General features: G+C 46.2%; 1 protein-coding gene across 1 annotated transcript in view; it reads right to left on the reverse strand.

Annotated features, from left to right (window-relative positions):
• MAPKBP1 (mitogen-activated protein kinase binding protein 1) overlaps window positions 1–17590 on the reverse strand; it is a 114810-nt gene that overhangs the window by 67167 nt on the left and 30053 nt on the right. Inside the window, exon 5 of the mRNA XM_080394786.1 lies at window positions 2603–2694. Within this exon, the coding sequence (XP_080250912.1) occupies window positions 2603–2694 (92 nt within the window). The remainder of the gene's footprint in view (window positions 1–2602; window positions 2695–17590) is intronic.

Consider the following 17590-nt stretch of genomic DNA (forward strand, 5'->3'; position numbering starts at 1 on the left):
TCTGAACCAAATGAATTCAGGTATGTTGAAAGTGTTCTTAGGAAAATATAGAGTCGTTACATAAATTCAGGTTTTAGGTGTAGGACAAACTGGAGGAGCAGAGAATCTGCATGTCAGGATTGCAAAACCTCAGTACATGAGCAAAGGCTGAAGAAATCACTGGAATACCTGAAGCACAGCTGAAGATGACCAAGTTGCCTGGACAGGTCATGAACCAACTATGCCTGGGCCATACCCAGTCTGCTACATCAGCCTCCTGTAAGAAGCTTTGGTGTACAGTAAATTCAAACAAACAGAAACAAAATAAAGCCAATGCACCAGAAATGCCAGGATTCTTGCAATTCAAGAGAAATTCACCAGAAATGTGAAAGGGGGGGGGGGGGGGCGGACACAACCCCAGATAAAACCCAACAAACTGAACTTGCATCAACTTAGTAAGGTCTGCACCAGTACCCCTCTTGTGTTCTGACTCAGCTAATGCTAGTTTTGTTAGAGACTATCTTGACTGCAGCAAATCATAACAGCATCACAAAACAGACCAGCCACGGCACAATAGCAGCAAGTCATATACGCCATTACACTGTTACAACACACATCTGGTATATTCCATAGGTTTCGTGTCCAGGCCATGAGATGCTACCACCAACAAGTAAGAACAGGAATTTCCCTGTAAAGCCCTAAGGAACCACATAACCTTTTAATTACCCAAAAGAATCCCCAGGTGTCCTCATGCTTGATTAAATCAATGCACAAGCTCATCAGAGGACACTGCTATTAACAAAACGCATCTATCTTTAGCTATGCAAGAGCTCAAAACATCTGTTTACTTGTTTTCTTCTCTCGCTCCTTGCCCTCTTCAAGCGTGAGCATATTCAGCATCAGAAAAGATGCAGAGGAAGAGACAACACATGCTGGAATATATCTGCCTGGCTCCGAAGAGTTCAAGCATAATAGATATGGTCAAGTGCAGACATGGATCTCAAACTGTTTGCAGTTTAACAGACTGCCCACTGGCAGAAAAAGAGGCAATGGGCAGACATTAAGACACATGAAATTCCATCTGAACACAAAGGAAAAGAAAACAAACACTCCACACTTCCCCCCCCCCCTTTTTTTTTTTTGTTTTTTGTTTGTTCGTTACTGTGAGAGTACTCAAACACCAGAACATGCTGCCCAAAGAGGTTGTGGGCAACCTGCTCTAAGTGACCCTGCTTCAGCATGGCGGTTGGTCTAGATCTCAAGGGCTTCCCACCAGCTACAACGATTCTGTGAACTAGGATATCACCAGAATGGGCAAAAATTTTTAGCCACTTTTACTGACCCCATCTCTTATTTTGGCCACAAACACAGAATCCTTAAGTGTTGCTAGCCTGTTTCTTGTACACTTGAAAACATCATCTATAACCGTTGTGGAAGTTCCTATCCTGTAATTCCAGCTTCCATGTCTTAAGAGTATCTCTGCGCGATGCCACTTGGAGATACTGCCCTTCCTCTTCTCCTTTAGCTTGCTGACCAGCAGAAGAAACAAGCTCAGAGGAAGAGCCATGCTCGTACAGACTTCTGCAACCCAGCCAGCTGGAGTATCCCCACACAGTGCTGCATTAAGCACTGCAGGCTTTTCCTGAAGAGTCGCTCTTCTGTCCTCCCAATCTATTCCCACTACAGTATCATATCCTTTCATCCAAGTCATATGATATATGTCATATACCCCATCTCAACAGCCACACTTCCACTGGTAGGATAAAATGTGTTTCCTTCCTCCCCAGCTTTTTCAAAATGCCATCCCTTATGAGACTTCTACCTGCACCTCTCACAGTTCCTTTAAAATTTTTCAGGGGCTACCTTCTTCCAGACAAGTCCCATCCCACAGACCAGCAACTCTGACATGCTCTGCTCCTCCAGGGACACATGCCCTTTGGGTGAGCTGTGCCTTCAGCAAGATCAGGATCTGGCCCCAGATGTCTACGATTTTGCTAAATATGCAATGCACAAAGCCACTCTCCAGCCCTCAGCTATCTCCAGAAGGTAGCACTTTCACTGTCCATCAAATATGGATGTCCATCAAATACTTGTGGGTATCTCTATTTGGACTTCAGACTGGTTGACAATGTGTTGCACTCCAGAGAACCAACATACAAGGGGCTGTCAGCCTGAAATCTTTCTCTGCACTTGGATGAGGAATGTGGAGATTCATAAATTGCAGGGCATATACAAAAAGGCTTTTGTCAATTCATTGAAAGCATCACCTGCTTCATTAGGTACTCACTGGCTTGAGAATTGCTTCCAGTTATGTCTAAGTTCACCACATTATAAAGCATACTTAAAAAGTCCACAATGTATTTAATTCCCAGCTTAGAGCAAGAGGAAGGAGAGGGGTTTTATTAAAAGGGATCCCATTAAAACTTGACAGGTAAAATGCAATCCCTCTCCCTTGCCAATTACACCAGCAATTCTGAGTCTCATCATTCTCTGGTGTTAAAAGACTGAAGAACAGTAAATAGCCTCCCTACAGAAAGCCACAGTGGAAACACCCTGAATATATTTATGTTGATGCATCAGTCCTGGTTTATCTTAGCTTTGAAGAATGTGGTTAGCAACTCACCCTGCCGGATAAGCAACGAGGCCGGTTCTGGGGTCACAGGCTAGTCCTCTGCCTCCTGACACAGTTATCCCCAACACCTTCTCCAAAGTCACCTAATGAACACGAAAAAGAAAACAAGAAGAATCATGAAATACAAGCGCAGTTCACATGGACCCGTACACAGATGCTGATGGTCTGGTTCGCACTGGTGATGAGAAGAATCACAGCTCCTAGAAATTCACTGACAGGCACCCAGGTATAGAAGCGACTCTACTCAGTTTTCAACACAGGCACAGTAGAATACTGCTGGGGTATACAGGAGTTGTCAATTCACTGATTACTTTGTCTACGCCAGAGCATACTGCAGAGAGGACTGCAAGCAGCAGACAGGACTGGTGCGAAACTGGGACTCACATTCACTGCCCGCCAATTCCCATTCTCCCAGCAAGAGCAGCAAACCACCTTCTCCAGAGCTCTTTCCTGAAAATCATTTCCAAGTTGACCTGTTCTCCTCATCTCCTCCATCCAGCCAGAGATGGTTCAGCCTGGTCCCAGCCCCGTGTATTCCTAGGAACTGAACAGTCAGTTTTCCCACAGTGCTCGATCTGGAAACCATGTCCAGTGGCCCAGGGCATCCCTCCCCAGGAATCTCAAGAGACAGCAGCTTACATGACTGGTTTCACAAGCCCACATGCCAATGACCCGTGCAAGAGACAGTAATGCAAAATGCCTGCTTTCCCCCTGAGCAAAGATGTCAACTATTTTTAGGAAAAGAAAAGAAATGCAACTGAGAAGAGCTACTTGGAAGATACAAAGATTCATAGCCAGGCCTCTGTGGCAAGAAGCCAGGAAAAGCAAAAACAAAAGGGGAAAGGAGGGCACCAGACAGACACGATGTAGTATTTTGGGGAGCACTCCCTGGCAGAGAAAACATCAGAATTTAGCAATTACCCCAAAGCAAAAGGTTGCAGTGGGATTACACCACACAAAAATTGTGGTTTGTGGCATGAAAGGACTCAGTCTCTGAGCACAGACCAGTTCTCAGCCCTGAGGTTGTTTTGACCAACAGAAGATTATTCTCTTTCCTTTACATTTGCACAGCCTGATTTTATATATTATGTATTTGACGCATACACTCCTCCTCAGCACTGCTGTCCGTGCCAAACTCAAGGATTTTACTGGGTCACAGTTTTCTGTTTTTAATTATCATCTAAGTTACATTTGGTTAAGGCCTTAAGGGCACGGACGCGGCATAAGAAGTTACTATTGTAATAATTACTGCTATCTTTAATAGCTGCCCTGAAGACTAGCATCTTGTATTTATACCAACACAGTGCACAAAAGGCAGGGGCAGGGCAGGTTTCTCAGGCCACCCTCACCTCACAGCTTACCAGACCTGAGGAGTTCAGCTGCAGGGTGAAGAAACAAGGTCTCACTGAGCTCAGGGCCCAGGTTACTAAAGAAGTGACAGAAGTAACCCCACGCGGAGAACCACCTTGCTGCAGCAGGTAAAGCAGGGCTGAGGTGCCACCATTCGAAGTGAGCCATCCATGCTTCAGCTAGTTCAAACGTGGCCTGCCTTCAAACCAGTGGCATGGCAAGTAGAAGATTTCATGCCCCAGTCTCTGGAACAACTTGGTCTTTTTTTCCCTTTTAGTAATAACATACCCCAGATACTTTGAGACAGTATGCAAGAACACCAAATTGTCCCCTTCCCTTGCAAAATTAGTATCTCTGAAAAAATAGCTTTTACAAAACTGAACCAGATTTTTGTTAAGTATAAAAACATACAATTAAAAATACATTTACAAATCCACTGGTAAAGAAAGGAAATGCTTTTGTTCCAACTTAATGCTGGAACAAAAAGGGGGGGGGGGGGGGGCGGGGGGAGCGCAGAGATGGGAAGGAATGAGGGAGGCTAGGGTATCTGCTCCTCCAGTCTCACTCACAATACTTCAAAACACATTTATTTTTAAAGCAGCCTCAACAAATGCAAAAAAAGAACTCAATGCTTCTACTGCTGAGATTCCAGATCGTATCAGCAGTTCCCAACTCATCAAACCAAGAGAGGTTTGCATTCCTACAGAAACTGCATTCTTGACAGTGGAGGAGGAGGTGGAAGAGACATGTGCCATTCAAGTGCTCCAGCCTAGATAAGGCACCAATTTCTTGGTGCTGTCAGCAAACATCGATTTAGCAACGCTGTGCTTACGCTGCTCAGCACGGGCTTTAGCTCAGGCTGGCTGTAATTGCAGCTATCCTAAGAGGTACTACTTGACCTTGGCTATGCAGCTATTCAACAGCAATGCAGCGACCTGCTTTCACCCACAGGTATATTTTTGCTCGGCAAGGATGTACATCAGCCTCTCAGAGCGCAGTCTTGTGCCACAGCCGGGCTCATCTTACAGCTGCCTGCTCTGCAGGGGACGGGTCCTTCCTCCCTCATCCCACTCAGCCCAGTTCCCCTGCCATTTCCCTCGTGCCAGCACTGGCATAGCAAGCGTCTACCCAGCAGGCCAAGCCAGCAGAAAACCATGTTGTAGTTTTTGTTTTCTGTTTGCCAGCCTGGGGAAGCCATGGGGACCTCAAAGCCAGGGAAAAGAAAAACTGTCCCCTTTCACTGGCAACTAGATCAACCCAGCTGCACCTCCAAAACCCACCTTGTACTTGGTGGTGTAGAAAAACCTGCCCCTTCTGAGTCTTTAAGACAAACTGAAGAGCAGTAACTGGTTTCCCCTGGCACTCCCACCCCACCGACTGCACAAAGTCACGTGTGCTCCAGCGTCCCCTCTCCAGGGTCTGTGGGGGCCTCGTGCTGCTCTGCCAAGGGACCATCTGTGGCAACACTAGCAGGCAGTAAGCCTACCTTTCTCCCATGGCCAGCATGCAGCTTGACACAAAAGAAGTATCTTGGTCTTTGGGTCCAATTATTCCACTGCCAGTGAGCATTTGCTGGCCTCCAACATATTACCCATTCAATTAGAAACAGTTTCTAATGGAACATTAGAAAGACAACGACTATCAAGGCCGTACCACTGGTACTGACAGGCCTACTGCCACAGGAACAGATACCTGTGTCCAGAGATTCATTACTAGCTTCCTGAAAAGGAATATCCCTCTTTTACTCCCCAGTCTTAGCTTTAAAACCTTCCTAATGTAAAGAATCTGAAAGGTCACCTTGAGCCTATCCAACAGATGCTCTTAGAACACCTCCGCATGATAACTCCTGAATATTAAAAACAACTGGCTTTGAAAAGGAGTAAGGCACATTCAAATTTGGTTTTACGACACTTGTGAGCTCCACTCCCACCACCCTGCCCACAACACAGCTTTATCCCCGTGAACAACCTCCAGACTAGTAACGTAAGGGCAAGAGATAGTCAGTCACTTGTCACAAAACCAGACAGAAGAACGGAAAATGTTTCAGAGAGAATAAACAACAGGTAACAATGCAGTACAAACAGGACTCCTCTCAGCTCGCCCGCTAAAAGAAAGAAATTATTAATATAGTTAATTAGGGCAGAAGTACACCAACTTTAGCTTCCTAATCGAGAATTAACATTTGCCAGCAAGGGGCAAATTTGTTGACACAGGACTGCCATTATCCCACTTTGGAAGTTATGACGTACAAGGTAGGAACCCGCTTCCTCAGCGTGGCCAGCACAGGCTCCCAGTCCTACGCAGCCACAACCACTGCTGACCATACCAGTCTCCCAGGTGATGCTTCAGCACAGCCCAGTTGGAAATAAACTCCCTGACACACCTTTCCAAGTTTGATCTGAGCTACCCACAGGGGCTGGAGAGTTCCCCTGCAGAACTGAGACACTGTGTTTCCAACAGCTTCCACCTCAGCCCAATTTGCTTCCCACCGTCACCGGACACATCCTTCCCAGGCAACCCGTGGGCCACCTCACCACCCACATTCAAGCCTGGAAACAACTGCAAGATTAAACCTGTCATTTTGTGCGCCTAAATTAGAGGCACAGAGAGGAGGCTGGCTATCCGCATTTGTTACTGCATCTCAAGGTTTCTATTAATAGCATTTGGCACTATCAGTCAAGGTTCCCTAAGCAATTTGCAAGCATTATCAAATCCATCCACACGCAACGTGTTTCTGCAGTTCACTTTGCATTGCTGCTATGCTACCTGTAATCACCCCGTCTCCATTCATTTAAGGTCAATTTTTTTCCAAATTTGGAGGCTCAACACACACTCTTAGGCACCAAAACCAGAATCAGCTGTGCAGCTATCACCCATCTTGCACAATCTGATATTCAACCATTTTACAGGCTTACATCTAAATTTGGCTGCTCGGAGCTGCACAAACACGTAAAGACATTTTAGTGCCCAAGCAGTTCACTTACCCTGCTCCTTCCACACCAGATCCCAAGAGAGCTCCCACAGCTGGCAGGACCAGACCAGCAGAGCCCTGAACTGCAGGACTGAAGGTACCGACAGGTATTCAGGGCAGCCAGCCTCCCCAGGGAGGGGGCCCTGCTGCAGCCCAGTCCCACCTGCCGGTCAAGGAGCAGGTGTGAGAGCAGCCCTTGCCCCCCTCAGGCACGGTCCCATGCAGCCCACGCCTGCCTGACAAAACCATGCCACTGCCTTACTGCTGAGGCGCAGACAATCCTCTTGGAAGGGCTGGCCTCAACAGTCCCTGCCAGCCTCGTTTGTCTTTTCACAAAACAAGATGCATGATAAGCTGCTCCCCATTCCCAGAGAGCAAGTTTCATACTTGCATGAGCTGCTTCTGCTATTTTGAGGAAGTTGCCACCACAGGCAATTGTTTCCACGTGCCGGAAGGGTAACACAGAAATGCCTGAAGGATCAACCCAACTTCATCCCCCTGCAAGCAACTCTCCTTCTTCCAACCTTTGCAACCCTTCGGGACCACCTACACTGCAAAGCCACGCAGCAGATGCAGAAGGCAAACACTGGCCTGCACATCCAAGCAGCATGCTGTGAGAAAGCAGCAGTAAGCCCACCCAGCACAGTAGTAATTTCCACCAAAACAGGTGCCAAAGGGGACAACATAGTCACAGTGGCAGTCCTGCCTGACCTGGGCTCACAGGAACCCTCCCTACAGCCACACTGCTTTACTACTGAGCCGCTGCTGCTGGGTACGAGCTCCTGTGTCCCTGCTGGCCCACCAGCAGGCTTCTGCAGTCTGGCTTCAGCTTGAAAGACAGAAAAGGAAAATTTCAGAAGAAAGGCATTTTTACCATCAGGCATCCCTCAAAGTTTCAGCTGTAAGCTGAATGATGCTGCTACTCACCCCATCATCCACCCCAGGCCAGCAAAAGACTAAGCAGGAGTTTGGTAGTATTTCAGCCCCTCTTCCCCAAAGAAAAAATGCTAAAGAAACCGAAGAGTTTTCTGACTCTATCATCTCACCTCCTGCCTTCTAATACTATCCACATTCTCTTCTGAGCCCAAAAACTTGTCATTCTCTACAAAGACAATTTATTTAAGCATAGAAAGAAAGCAGCAAAGCATTTGAGAGAATACATGCATCACTCTAGTGCTCAGAAAGACCACCAAGGGGAGAAAACTGGTGTTGCTGTACAGGGCAGCCCATGTGTCCCAGTACCTACAGCATGAGGCAAGAGGCTACAGCCTGGGAAAACCATGTCCAGAAGCAGATGTGTCTGTTCCAGACTTCATGAGATTGGCCAGCTTGGATCAGACACCAATATCCAGCCCCAGTTCCTGTTCCCATTTGTGGCCATAAGTGAAGGAGAAGTGTCAGCAAAAACTTTATCCATACACTTGTGTATGATACTGTTAAAGAGCAGGGAAAGCAAATCTGATTCTCTCACCTCCTGTCAATCTCCCAATAACAAAAATAGATATTCTCAGTTTTTAACCTATTTCAGTAGAATTCTCTATGGTGAACTTACTCACTATGTCTATAAAAGCTTAGCCTTCTTGTCCTGGTTTTGGCGAAGAGTGACATTGATAGCACACTGATGTTTCAGTTGTTGCTAAGTCATGCTTACCCCAAGTCAAGGACTTTTCTATTCCCCAGGCTCTGCCACTGAGGAGGTGCACAAGAAGCCGGGAGGGAGCACAGCCAGGACAGCTGACCCCAACTGTCCAAAGGGAAATTCCATAGCACAGAACATCATGCCCAGTATATAAACCACAGGGAATTGGCTGGGAGGGCCGATCGCTGCTCAAGGAGTTGGGCATTGGTCAGTGGGTGGTGAGCAATTGTACTGTGCATCACTTGCCTTTCTTGGGCTTTATTTCTCTCTCTCTTGTCTCCCTTTTCATTACTATTACTTTTATTAATATCATACTTTATTTCAACTATAAAAAAACCCTGTTCTTATCTCAAACCCTGGGTTTTACCTTTTTTCTGATTCTCTTCTCCATCCCACTGGGGGGGAGCAACTGGCTGCATGGTACTTAGTTGCTGGCTGGAGTTAAACCACAACATGTTCACATCTTTTGGCAAGGAACTCCAACAGTCTGGTACATGTTGCAAGAAGAACAACTTTTCATTGCTTGTTTTAAACCTCACTTCTATTAGTTTCATTTAATATGCCCTAGTTCTTGTACAGGAAGAGAGCGTGGATAGTTAATCCCCACCTACCTATCACCTTTAGGTGGCTCATGATTTTGTGGGGAGCTATGCTATCAACCCAAGTCATTTGGGTTCCAAGTACAAGAGTCTTCTCTTAGTTCATGGCTCTCCTGAAAGCCAATTCACATCTTTGATCAGGTCTGGTGTTCTTCTGCGATGACCTTCCAGGTCCACTATATCCTTCCTGAGATGAAGAGGAAACACCAAAACGACACACAGCTTTCAAGGTGTAGTCACAGCAAGTGCTTACAGAGCAGAATAATATAGTCTTCTGTTTTGTTCTCCATTATTTTTTCCCCATTAATACCTTACACTCAATCTGCCTTTTTGATATCTAGGATCATTTACAGACAGCAGCAAAGAGGTCACCTGCTCAACAAAGTCACGGCTAAGAACTGCTGCTTTGCACTTGGAAACTTCTCCCCCATTCTCTCCTCTGCTGCCCTATGGAAAGGGAAATCCTATTCTGGAAGCAACAGTTTGATTTCAACTTCCCCCTTCTTCTCCATGCCTTTGTGAGCACCTATTCATGAACAGCAGCATCCTCAGAGGGATTGCTTGCAGCACAATAGTTCCACTCCACTCCAGAATGGCTACTTCAATAAATGTCCACATGCAGACAAGTTATATTTTAAAAGCCTTCCCATGGGCCTGTGCATAACACAGTTAACGTTTGAATCCATTTAATTAAGTAGTGGCATCAAGTCAGCATGAAAAGACAACATCCATCAGAGTTCATCTATCACCCACTGCACAATCTGCCTGCCCTCATCCCTCTCCTGCCTGAATGTGGGTATATTAATAATGTATATTGCAAAGACACGTACTCCTGAGAAAGCAGTGGACGCAGAAATCCCAGAGATACATAACCCAGGAGGGTTACTTTGGAAAGCCTTCCCTAGCACATCCCTATCCTTGTCTGAGGAGTGGATACATAATCATCTGTTCTTTTGCCTTAAAAATAAAATGCTTTTATGGCTCAGCTTGAGACCCCAGTACTGTTTGGTCCAACACACTGACACATGGAGCTCCAATGTCAGGCCAGTTTCACAAAGCACCGTGGTTTTCACATCCATCTCCCTATATTCTGCTCCCGGTTTTCAGCGCCGCTGCACATACTCCAGCGTGTTTTCTGTACTGCAACACAGCAGTGTCGCATCAATACGCTCCGGCACCCAACACATGAAAATGCACCATAGCTGTACGTTGTCAGTGTCAGCATTTAAGAAATTGCTGTCTACTTCTTACAGAAGTGACATTTGATGTGGGGCACCAACCCTCACAGCTGGCTCCTGCCACCCCTAAGCCCCACCACAAAAAAGCACGTTTAAACCCCAGGGACCAACGCACATGTCGTAGGCTCTAATCCACCATCTGAACACGCTGTCTGATCTCCTGTTACCGCTGCAGAAAAACAAAGGCTTGAAGTTTTACATTTAGCCCTACTGCGCTTTGTTTGGCACATTAAACACAGAACACTAATTACGGTATACTATTCTACTTAAGGGGCTGTCAGCATTTCCACTGCAAAGCCTTCATTTCAGGACTTTGTAACACAGTTGTGAGATATTCATTTTGCACTTGAGCTTGACATGCAATGATCTGGCTTTGGCCCAGGTTCCTCTGCCTGTTTGTTTTTTCAGGAGTTGGGGGTTTTGTTGTTGGTCTGGCAGGGGGAGGGCTGAAGACGGGTGGAAAGAATTAACTGCAGGGCATGTCAGACTTACCAAAAGCACAAAAAACCAAAACCACTAGCTGCACAGTTGGTTTCTGTCCCACAGCTACCCAGTGCCTCCCCCTGTTTTCATATGTGCACACAGAACATGCCTTTTTTTTTTTTTTTTTTTTAAACAAGCTTTTCTATCCTCTCCCTCCTTTCCAGCCTCAGCCTTCTGTCCCTCAGCACCCAGTGCTAGCAGAGTACCGTCTTGACAAGCCTGGGGACTGAAAATATTCCACCTGCAGAAACAACAGTAGTAAGCCAAGCTCCAACACACGACCAGTTCAGAACATCTCTCACAGTAAGTCTTACAAGCCTTGCTGGCTGCCACTGTTGCAGACTCATACCAATTGCCTAACTGACCACAGGAACCACTCCAGGACCATCAAAGTGGTTTCATGCAATCTACCAAACAGAGCTGTTGCAACATTTCAAGGTGTTTCCAGCCAAAGCTCAATGTGAAGCAGCACTCATGGGGTGAAAGGATTCAGAGCTATGTCTGATTGCTGAACAAGCCCTCCCAATTTAGCCAATTTAAATTAAAAAAAAAAACCAAAAACAACCAAACCAAAAAAAACCCCAAAAAAACCCCACACACACCTGACCAGAACGTTGTCACATGCAACAAGCAGCTGCCAATTCTAGGCAGCTTGATTTCATGATAACCACTTCAAGAACATCAGGGAACAATCTCCCACAACACAAATTATGAATGATGCACCTTGGCACAAGAGCGGTAAGGCTAGAAACCGACTCGCCCAAAGGTTTTGAATTGCTGAGTTATGGGCAGTATTACATTACATTTGTAAACCTGCATAAAAGCAGAGGTGGGACGGGGGGTGCTTCAATGGAAATGCTGAGCCTCAGCTCTAATGGCTCTGCCAGGTGTCACTACAACGGTTGCACAGGGGCGTGCATGCATTTCTTAAAAATGATCCAGGCAGTTGAGAGAACTGGGAACAAAACAGGGAGGGAGGCAGAAGAAAGGGGGAACGTGAGCAACCCAGGGTCCCTACAAGCCGTCTCTCCACATGCGCCTGCACACAGCACGCGTGCGTTTGTCCATCTCTCCACACAGCCTCTCTTGCCTGCTCTCCCCACCGTGCTGGCTGCTCTCAGTCCAATTCCAGCTGTCAGGACTGCATTCCTGGCCAGTCAGCCCCAGCTGTCAGGGGGTACGTGCTGAATCTGCACTCTGCTGCCTTCTTCATGCCTGGAGTAAGGCAGTCCCAGGGAGGCCATAAATACCGCTGCACAGCCCCAGGGATGCGGGTGGGAGGCTGCTGAAAGCACCTCTGCTAGGAACTCGGAACTGTCAGCAGCACACATCTGCAAGCGTGTATGCGGCCCGCAAAAGACACATAGATGGTTAATTTCCTACCAGCTTCTGCAGCATGACCTAGCCATCATTACATAATTACCTTCTGTTTCTTCACTTAACACCAGCGCAATCCCCCATTTTTCTCTTCCCCACCCCCACACCAAGGTCCAATTTCTTCTAAAATACTGCAGGGATGAGGAGAGGCACATGTAACCTTATCAACCCTGGCTAAAGACATCAGAAGCAGCGACTTCTCCTCCTCCCATTCAGCCATCATTCTCACCGGAAAAGTGGCAATGACTCAGATTTCATGAAAATTTCACAAAATCTTCAGAATACCTGAGCTTCAGAGATACAAGCGTGGTGAAGGGACAAAGGGTGGAGTGTGTGTAAATTGTCCACTTCTGTCAGCGTTGCAATGATGTTGTTCTGACTTTGGTGTGGGGAATTCTTTCTGTCAATATAAGTTTGTGTACACTTTAAAAAAGAAAGTGACATCAAATAGGCCACGTGTTTGCTGGCACATGAAGAGTCAATCCTGATTGATTCCAAACTAAGCATCTGCACATGGAATCAATCAGACCAGCTCCACGGGCAGGCAAGCCCTATGGGACACAACAGAGAGTTGCATCCTGTGTGGGCAGGCTTCAAAGAAGCCATTCCTTAAGCTCTCAGGACCTGGAATTGTGCAGGACCACTTCTTCACAAGGAACAGATTTTTCCAATTTGCAAACATGCATTACTTTTTCATAAGGAAAGAGAGCAGGCAAGATACCAGACTTTACGTAGGGGGTGGGTTTGCCCTCCCACATAGGCAATTTGTCCAGTGATTTTTTTCTTCATAACGGAAAATCAACCAATTCACCTTCCCCTGCACAGAGTAATCTGTAAAAGGATTAGGTACAAGCAAGGAGTTGCAACATCCTCCTAGTCTGTCCTAACAGAGATCAAAGGAAACAACTTCTAACTTTCTGGCAGCGTTGCATATTGGTCTCCTCCAAATCCATACGCAGAGCCTGAATATAGGCAAAGAAAGTCCTTCAGTGAGAAGAAATAATAATAGGCGGGGGAAAAAAAAAAAAAAAAGTCAATACAGCTCCCTGGGGCAGCATTCAGTTACTCATATAAGGGTTTGAAATCAAGCAGGCACAAACGGTTCTCTCAGCATAAGGGTCACCGTTTATCATCATTAATCATCACTTCCCAGATAGAAAAGGCTCTTCGCCCTCTTTCACTCAGGCTTTAGCACTCATAAGAAGGAAGAGACAAGAATAAGGAAAAGAGCCAAAAAGGGATGTGGGCACGGACTGGCAAGGCTGCTGCCTGTGCAGCTCTGCCAAAGTCGGTCCCCACAGCCCCGGCCAAAGCTGGGCCAGCTCCTAAATACAAACAGCTGACAGTTAAAAGTCCACAGCTTCGTGTCAGAGATAGGCATCCACTCCAAGGAAACCGTGGCAGCTCCACATAACTCCTGACTCCAGAGAATTCAAACACATGGGCCATAACACAGCGTTTTTAATACCGATAGCGCCATGGTGAGGAGCTGCATCCTAAATCACCTCCTGCTGAACCCTATAAACAACGCCTGGGTTCAAACTAAACTTGGGCACGGGGAAGACAGGCTGAAAGAGGGCACAGAAAGCCTTCCTCGCAGTGAACCTTGCCGAGGACAGCCACAGAAAGCAAGCCACATCTCAACACTTCAAGAAAAGCACCATGTTACAAACCTCTTCCCCTTCATTTCTCCTCACTGGGCCTTTTTTTTTTTTTGGTATAAACAGATCACTGTGCTGTTTGACAAGGCTTGGAGGGGAAACCTGGTGGTTGACCCTGAGCCCAAGAGTAGAATCACACAAGCTAGAGCTATGCAGGAAGCAGAAGCGCCTTTTCATCAGACTGCCTGAGGTGACACTCATAATTCATCTGTTATTTCTTTATTCATGCATAAAGTCCCACTCCAAATGAATCTATTTTTATCCTTCACTGCTGATTTGCACAGCAGTTCTGTCCTAAAAGTCATCAACTGCCAATTTCAAATCTCTAGATTTCATCCCTACCTACCCAGCTTGCACTGCCACGAAGGCAACCACACTGGTCTTCTGGAGAAGGGGACAGCTGTAAATCCTATACTTAAGTCCCTAAGAAAGACTTAAAGAGACTCTCTGTATGCAAAACCGTCGCCTTTTTATGCCCAGATTCCTCCCCAAGAGCAGGTATCCATCCCCTCCACCGGAGGTTGGAGAGCTCATCCCTCCTGGTGCCCAAAGGCTCCTGCCTGTAACACCTGAACCATGCCAGGACTAGAGACCTTGTCCTCCCACACGCGCGTCTCCCTAAGACTGCAGTGATGCTATGGGGAAAAGTACACACTCACATCCTCAGGACATTAGAAAATAGTTTTGTTGTAAACTGATTTAAAATATATTTTAAAAAAAACACTTAGCAGCAATTTTGCTAAGATTGGAATAAATACAACAGGAGGGACAGAGCGAGTACACGCCACTTAGCACATAGACAACATCCCCTACAGAGGAGGCAGGTGGTAAAGAGATTAGCGTTCAGTCTTTCCCTAAACGCTGACTGGACTATGTAGTATTTGTTTCATGGTCCTTGCAAGAAGCCCCAACAAACATGAAGGCCTCTTGTGCTTACAGCAGGCAGCAACATGTCCTCTCACACAGCTTGCAGTCTATAAAGAGATGTAAGAGGACTAGGTGGCAAAAAAGCCCAGAAGCACTGAGGCAAAATGTCTTGGTCATGGTCATGCAACAAATTAGCAGCAGAGCTGGGAATAACCTCACCTCCCTCCCAAATTCCGGCAGCTATCTACTGCACCGACCACGCTGCACCATTGCAGTATCTCGCTCCTGCTCAAGGCTAGGGACAGTATTTTTAAAGAATGCTTAAAAATGAATCAAAGGAAAACATGAGAGAGTTCTTTATTTATTTTTTTCCCAACCCAATCAGGATATATAGAAGGAGCCACCCAAGCTTCCCACCCACCCCCAGCTGCCGCTCACTGCCTAGCTCTTGGCAATCCCTTCCTTTACTCCTCCCTGCCCTCTGCCCTGAAGAATAAGCTTCTTACAGAAGAGCCTTTATCATCATCTGTACTCCAGGCATCCCAGAATTAAGAAGCTCTTTGCATCTGTCAGTCAACGTGCATATTGAGCACCCAAGAGATTTCTCCTGTCAGCCAGAAAGGAGACCATGTCCTCCAGGAGAAGTGATAAATAGGAATGCAGGCCAAAGATCGAGAAAACAAAACTTAAAGAGAACAGCACAAGCACTGATTTCCATTGCCGCCTCAACAACCCTGCCACCACCTCCTGTTCCAGGACAGCTGGAAAGTCTTTCACCAGTAACACAGTGTCCCCATCACTGCACTTGCTGCTTGGCCACTGGCACGGCCAGCGCCAGCAAACCCACACATGCTCACTGAGGCAAACACCACCGGGCCATCCTTCTGCTTCAAAGAGGCACGCTGGTACTACAGGAAAGGCAATCACCACTCACAGTCACAGCTACCCGAGACAGGACTCGGTTTAGTCTTTTCCAAATACTTAACATTTCCTGCAAGTTTTATGGCCTAGACCCAGCACTCCGAAGACCTGAATAACTCCCGCTATGAGCCAGCAGCAAGAAACACGATGGATCCTCTCTCCCTTACACACACACAGAGGAAACTACCACCAGACAATAAACCACACAGAGACAAGTGGTTATAAAGATAACTACAAAGCAATCCTAAACAAACTCATTAAATCACTCATTCAGCCCACTCTCCTTCACACACTTTGCCCTTAAATCACTCCTTTCTGTGGTTTTTTTCCCCAAGCACCTTTTCAGTTCCTTTTCCTGAAGGAAACAAAGTCTGTAAACAAGAGGTACAATACTCCAAGAGAAGCTGACTTATTTGAGCAGCTCATTAAAGGCGACAAAAAAAAAAAAAAAGAAAAAGGGAGCAGGCAGCCATCTAAGTGACTTAAAATCCTGAGACAGGGGGAGGTAACACTGGAAAGGCAGTCTCCTCTAGCTTACGTTTAGGCTCAGCAGCAGGGGTAACTGGTAGAATTACCAAATGTGAGAACTGAGGAAGTAAACCCACCCTCAGAGGAAGCAATTTTTATCCACAGGCTTAAAACCCCCTTTGTTTTTGTTACCAACTAGCTCCTGCCACACTTCCAAAAAGCAAACCACAACCACCATGTCTTTACTGCCCTTGTTTAGAAATCCAGAAAGCCCTAGGTCCAGGCACAGAACCAGCTCCTGTTCCTTCAGCACTTCACAAAGTACGTCTGTTCTTACATGGTTAGTTGTTAGCAAAAACTGCTGCTGTAAAATATAGAACATAAAAAAAGAGAGTATAGAACTCCAGTCTTCAGCAAAGAGTCAATGCTCCCAGCGCATGACTTTCTGGTCATTCATTTTAGATGCATTCACATACTCTGAAGCATTTAGCAGAATCTGTCTTGGTAAGAAATAACTTCGAGTGACACACGTAGTTCAGAAATACCTGAACTACTAGTCCCAAGTACATTTCTACAGTTTAAACAAAGGATGTAAGAGGCAGACAAACACCTGAAAGGCAAGCAGTGAGACTGCACAGCAAAGCAACGCTTACGAGTCAGAACATCGCTGTTGACTCTCACCTGTACTGAGCCACTATGCTAACCCTGTTCAAATTGCATTTTATGCCCTCCACCAAAAAGACAGCTGTAAAGCTTCTACACAGTTTGTGTCCACTCCTTGCTGTGGTGCACTGGCAGCTAGGTAGTAGGCAACCACTGGACACAAGCTTTACTGTCACCCCCGCACAGGCACTGGCCCCTGTGTGAAGTCAGGCTGCAATTCCCATCGCCGACCAGGGAAGAGGTGTCAGATGAAATGGAGCTCATTGCCTGTCTGAGTTGTAAGAATGCAATTGATGATCTGGAGTGAAAAAAAAAAAATGCAGAAAGAAATGACTGTAGAGAATTGTTCATGGAGCACTGAACCCTGAAAATCTTCCCACCTGTCCCCAATCTTGACACTCTTCTAATCGTGTCGGTCTGTTTAAGAAAAGACTTCTATCTGCAGACCTTGCCTCTCTTACGTCCTTAGAACATCACATGTTGATACCTGCAATGAAGCACTCAGGAGACAAGATTGTGGAAGGACCTGTTTACAAATTAGCCAAAGACAAACAAGCACTTAAGAGTTTAAAGATGGAATTAACATCAGCCACAAGCAAAGACTAACACTTATCAGCACTTTCTGTTATTTCTGTAGAGGTCACTTCCTACATTTCTTTTGGAAAAAAAAAAAAAATCTATTAGTGACAGAAAGGCCTGCAGGACTTGGCACAATCTGCTACAGCAGCCAAGCTGACCAAGC

Source organism: Falco punctatus (assembly GCF_963210335.1).
Source record: "Falco punctatus genome assembly, chromosome: 7".
NCBI lineage: Eukaryota > Metazoa > Chordata > Aves > Falconiformes > Falconidae > Falco > Falco punctatus.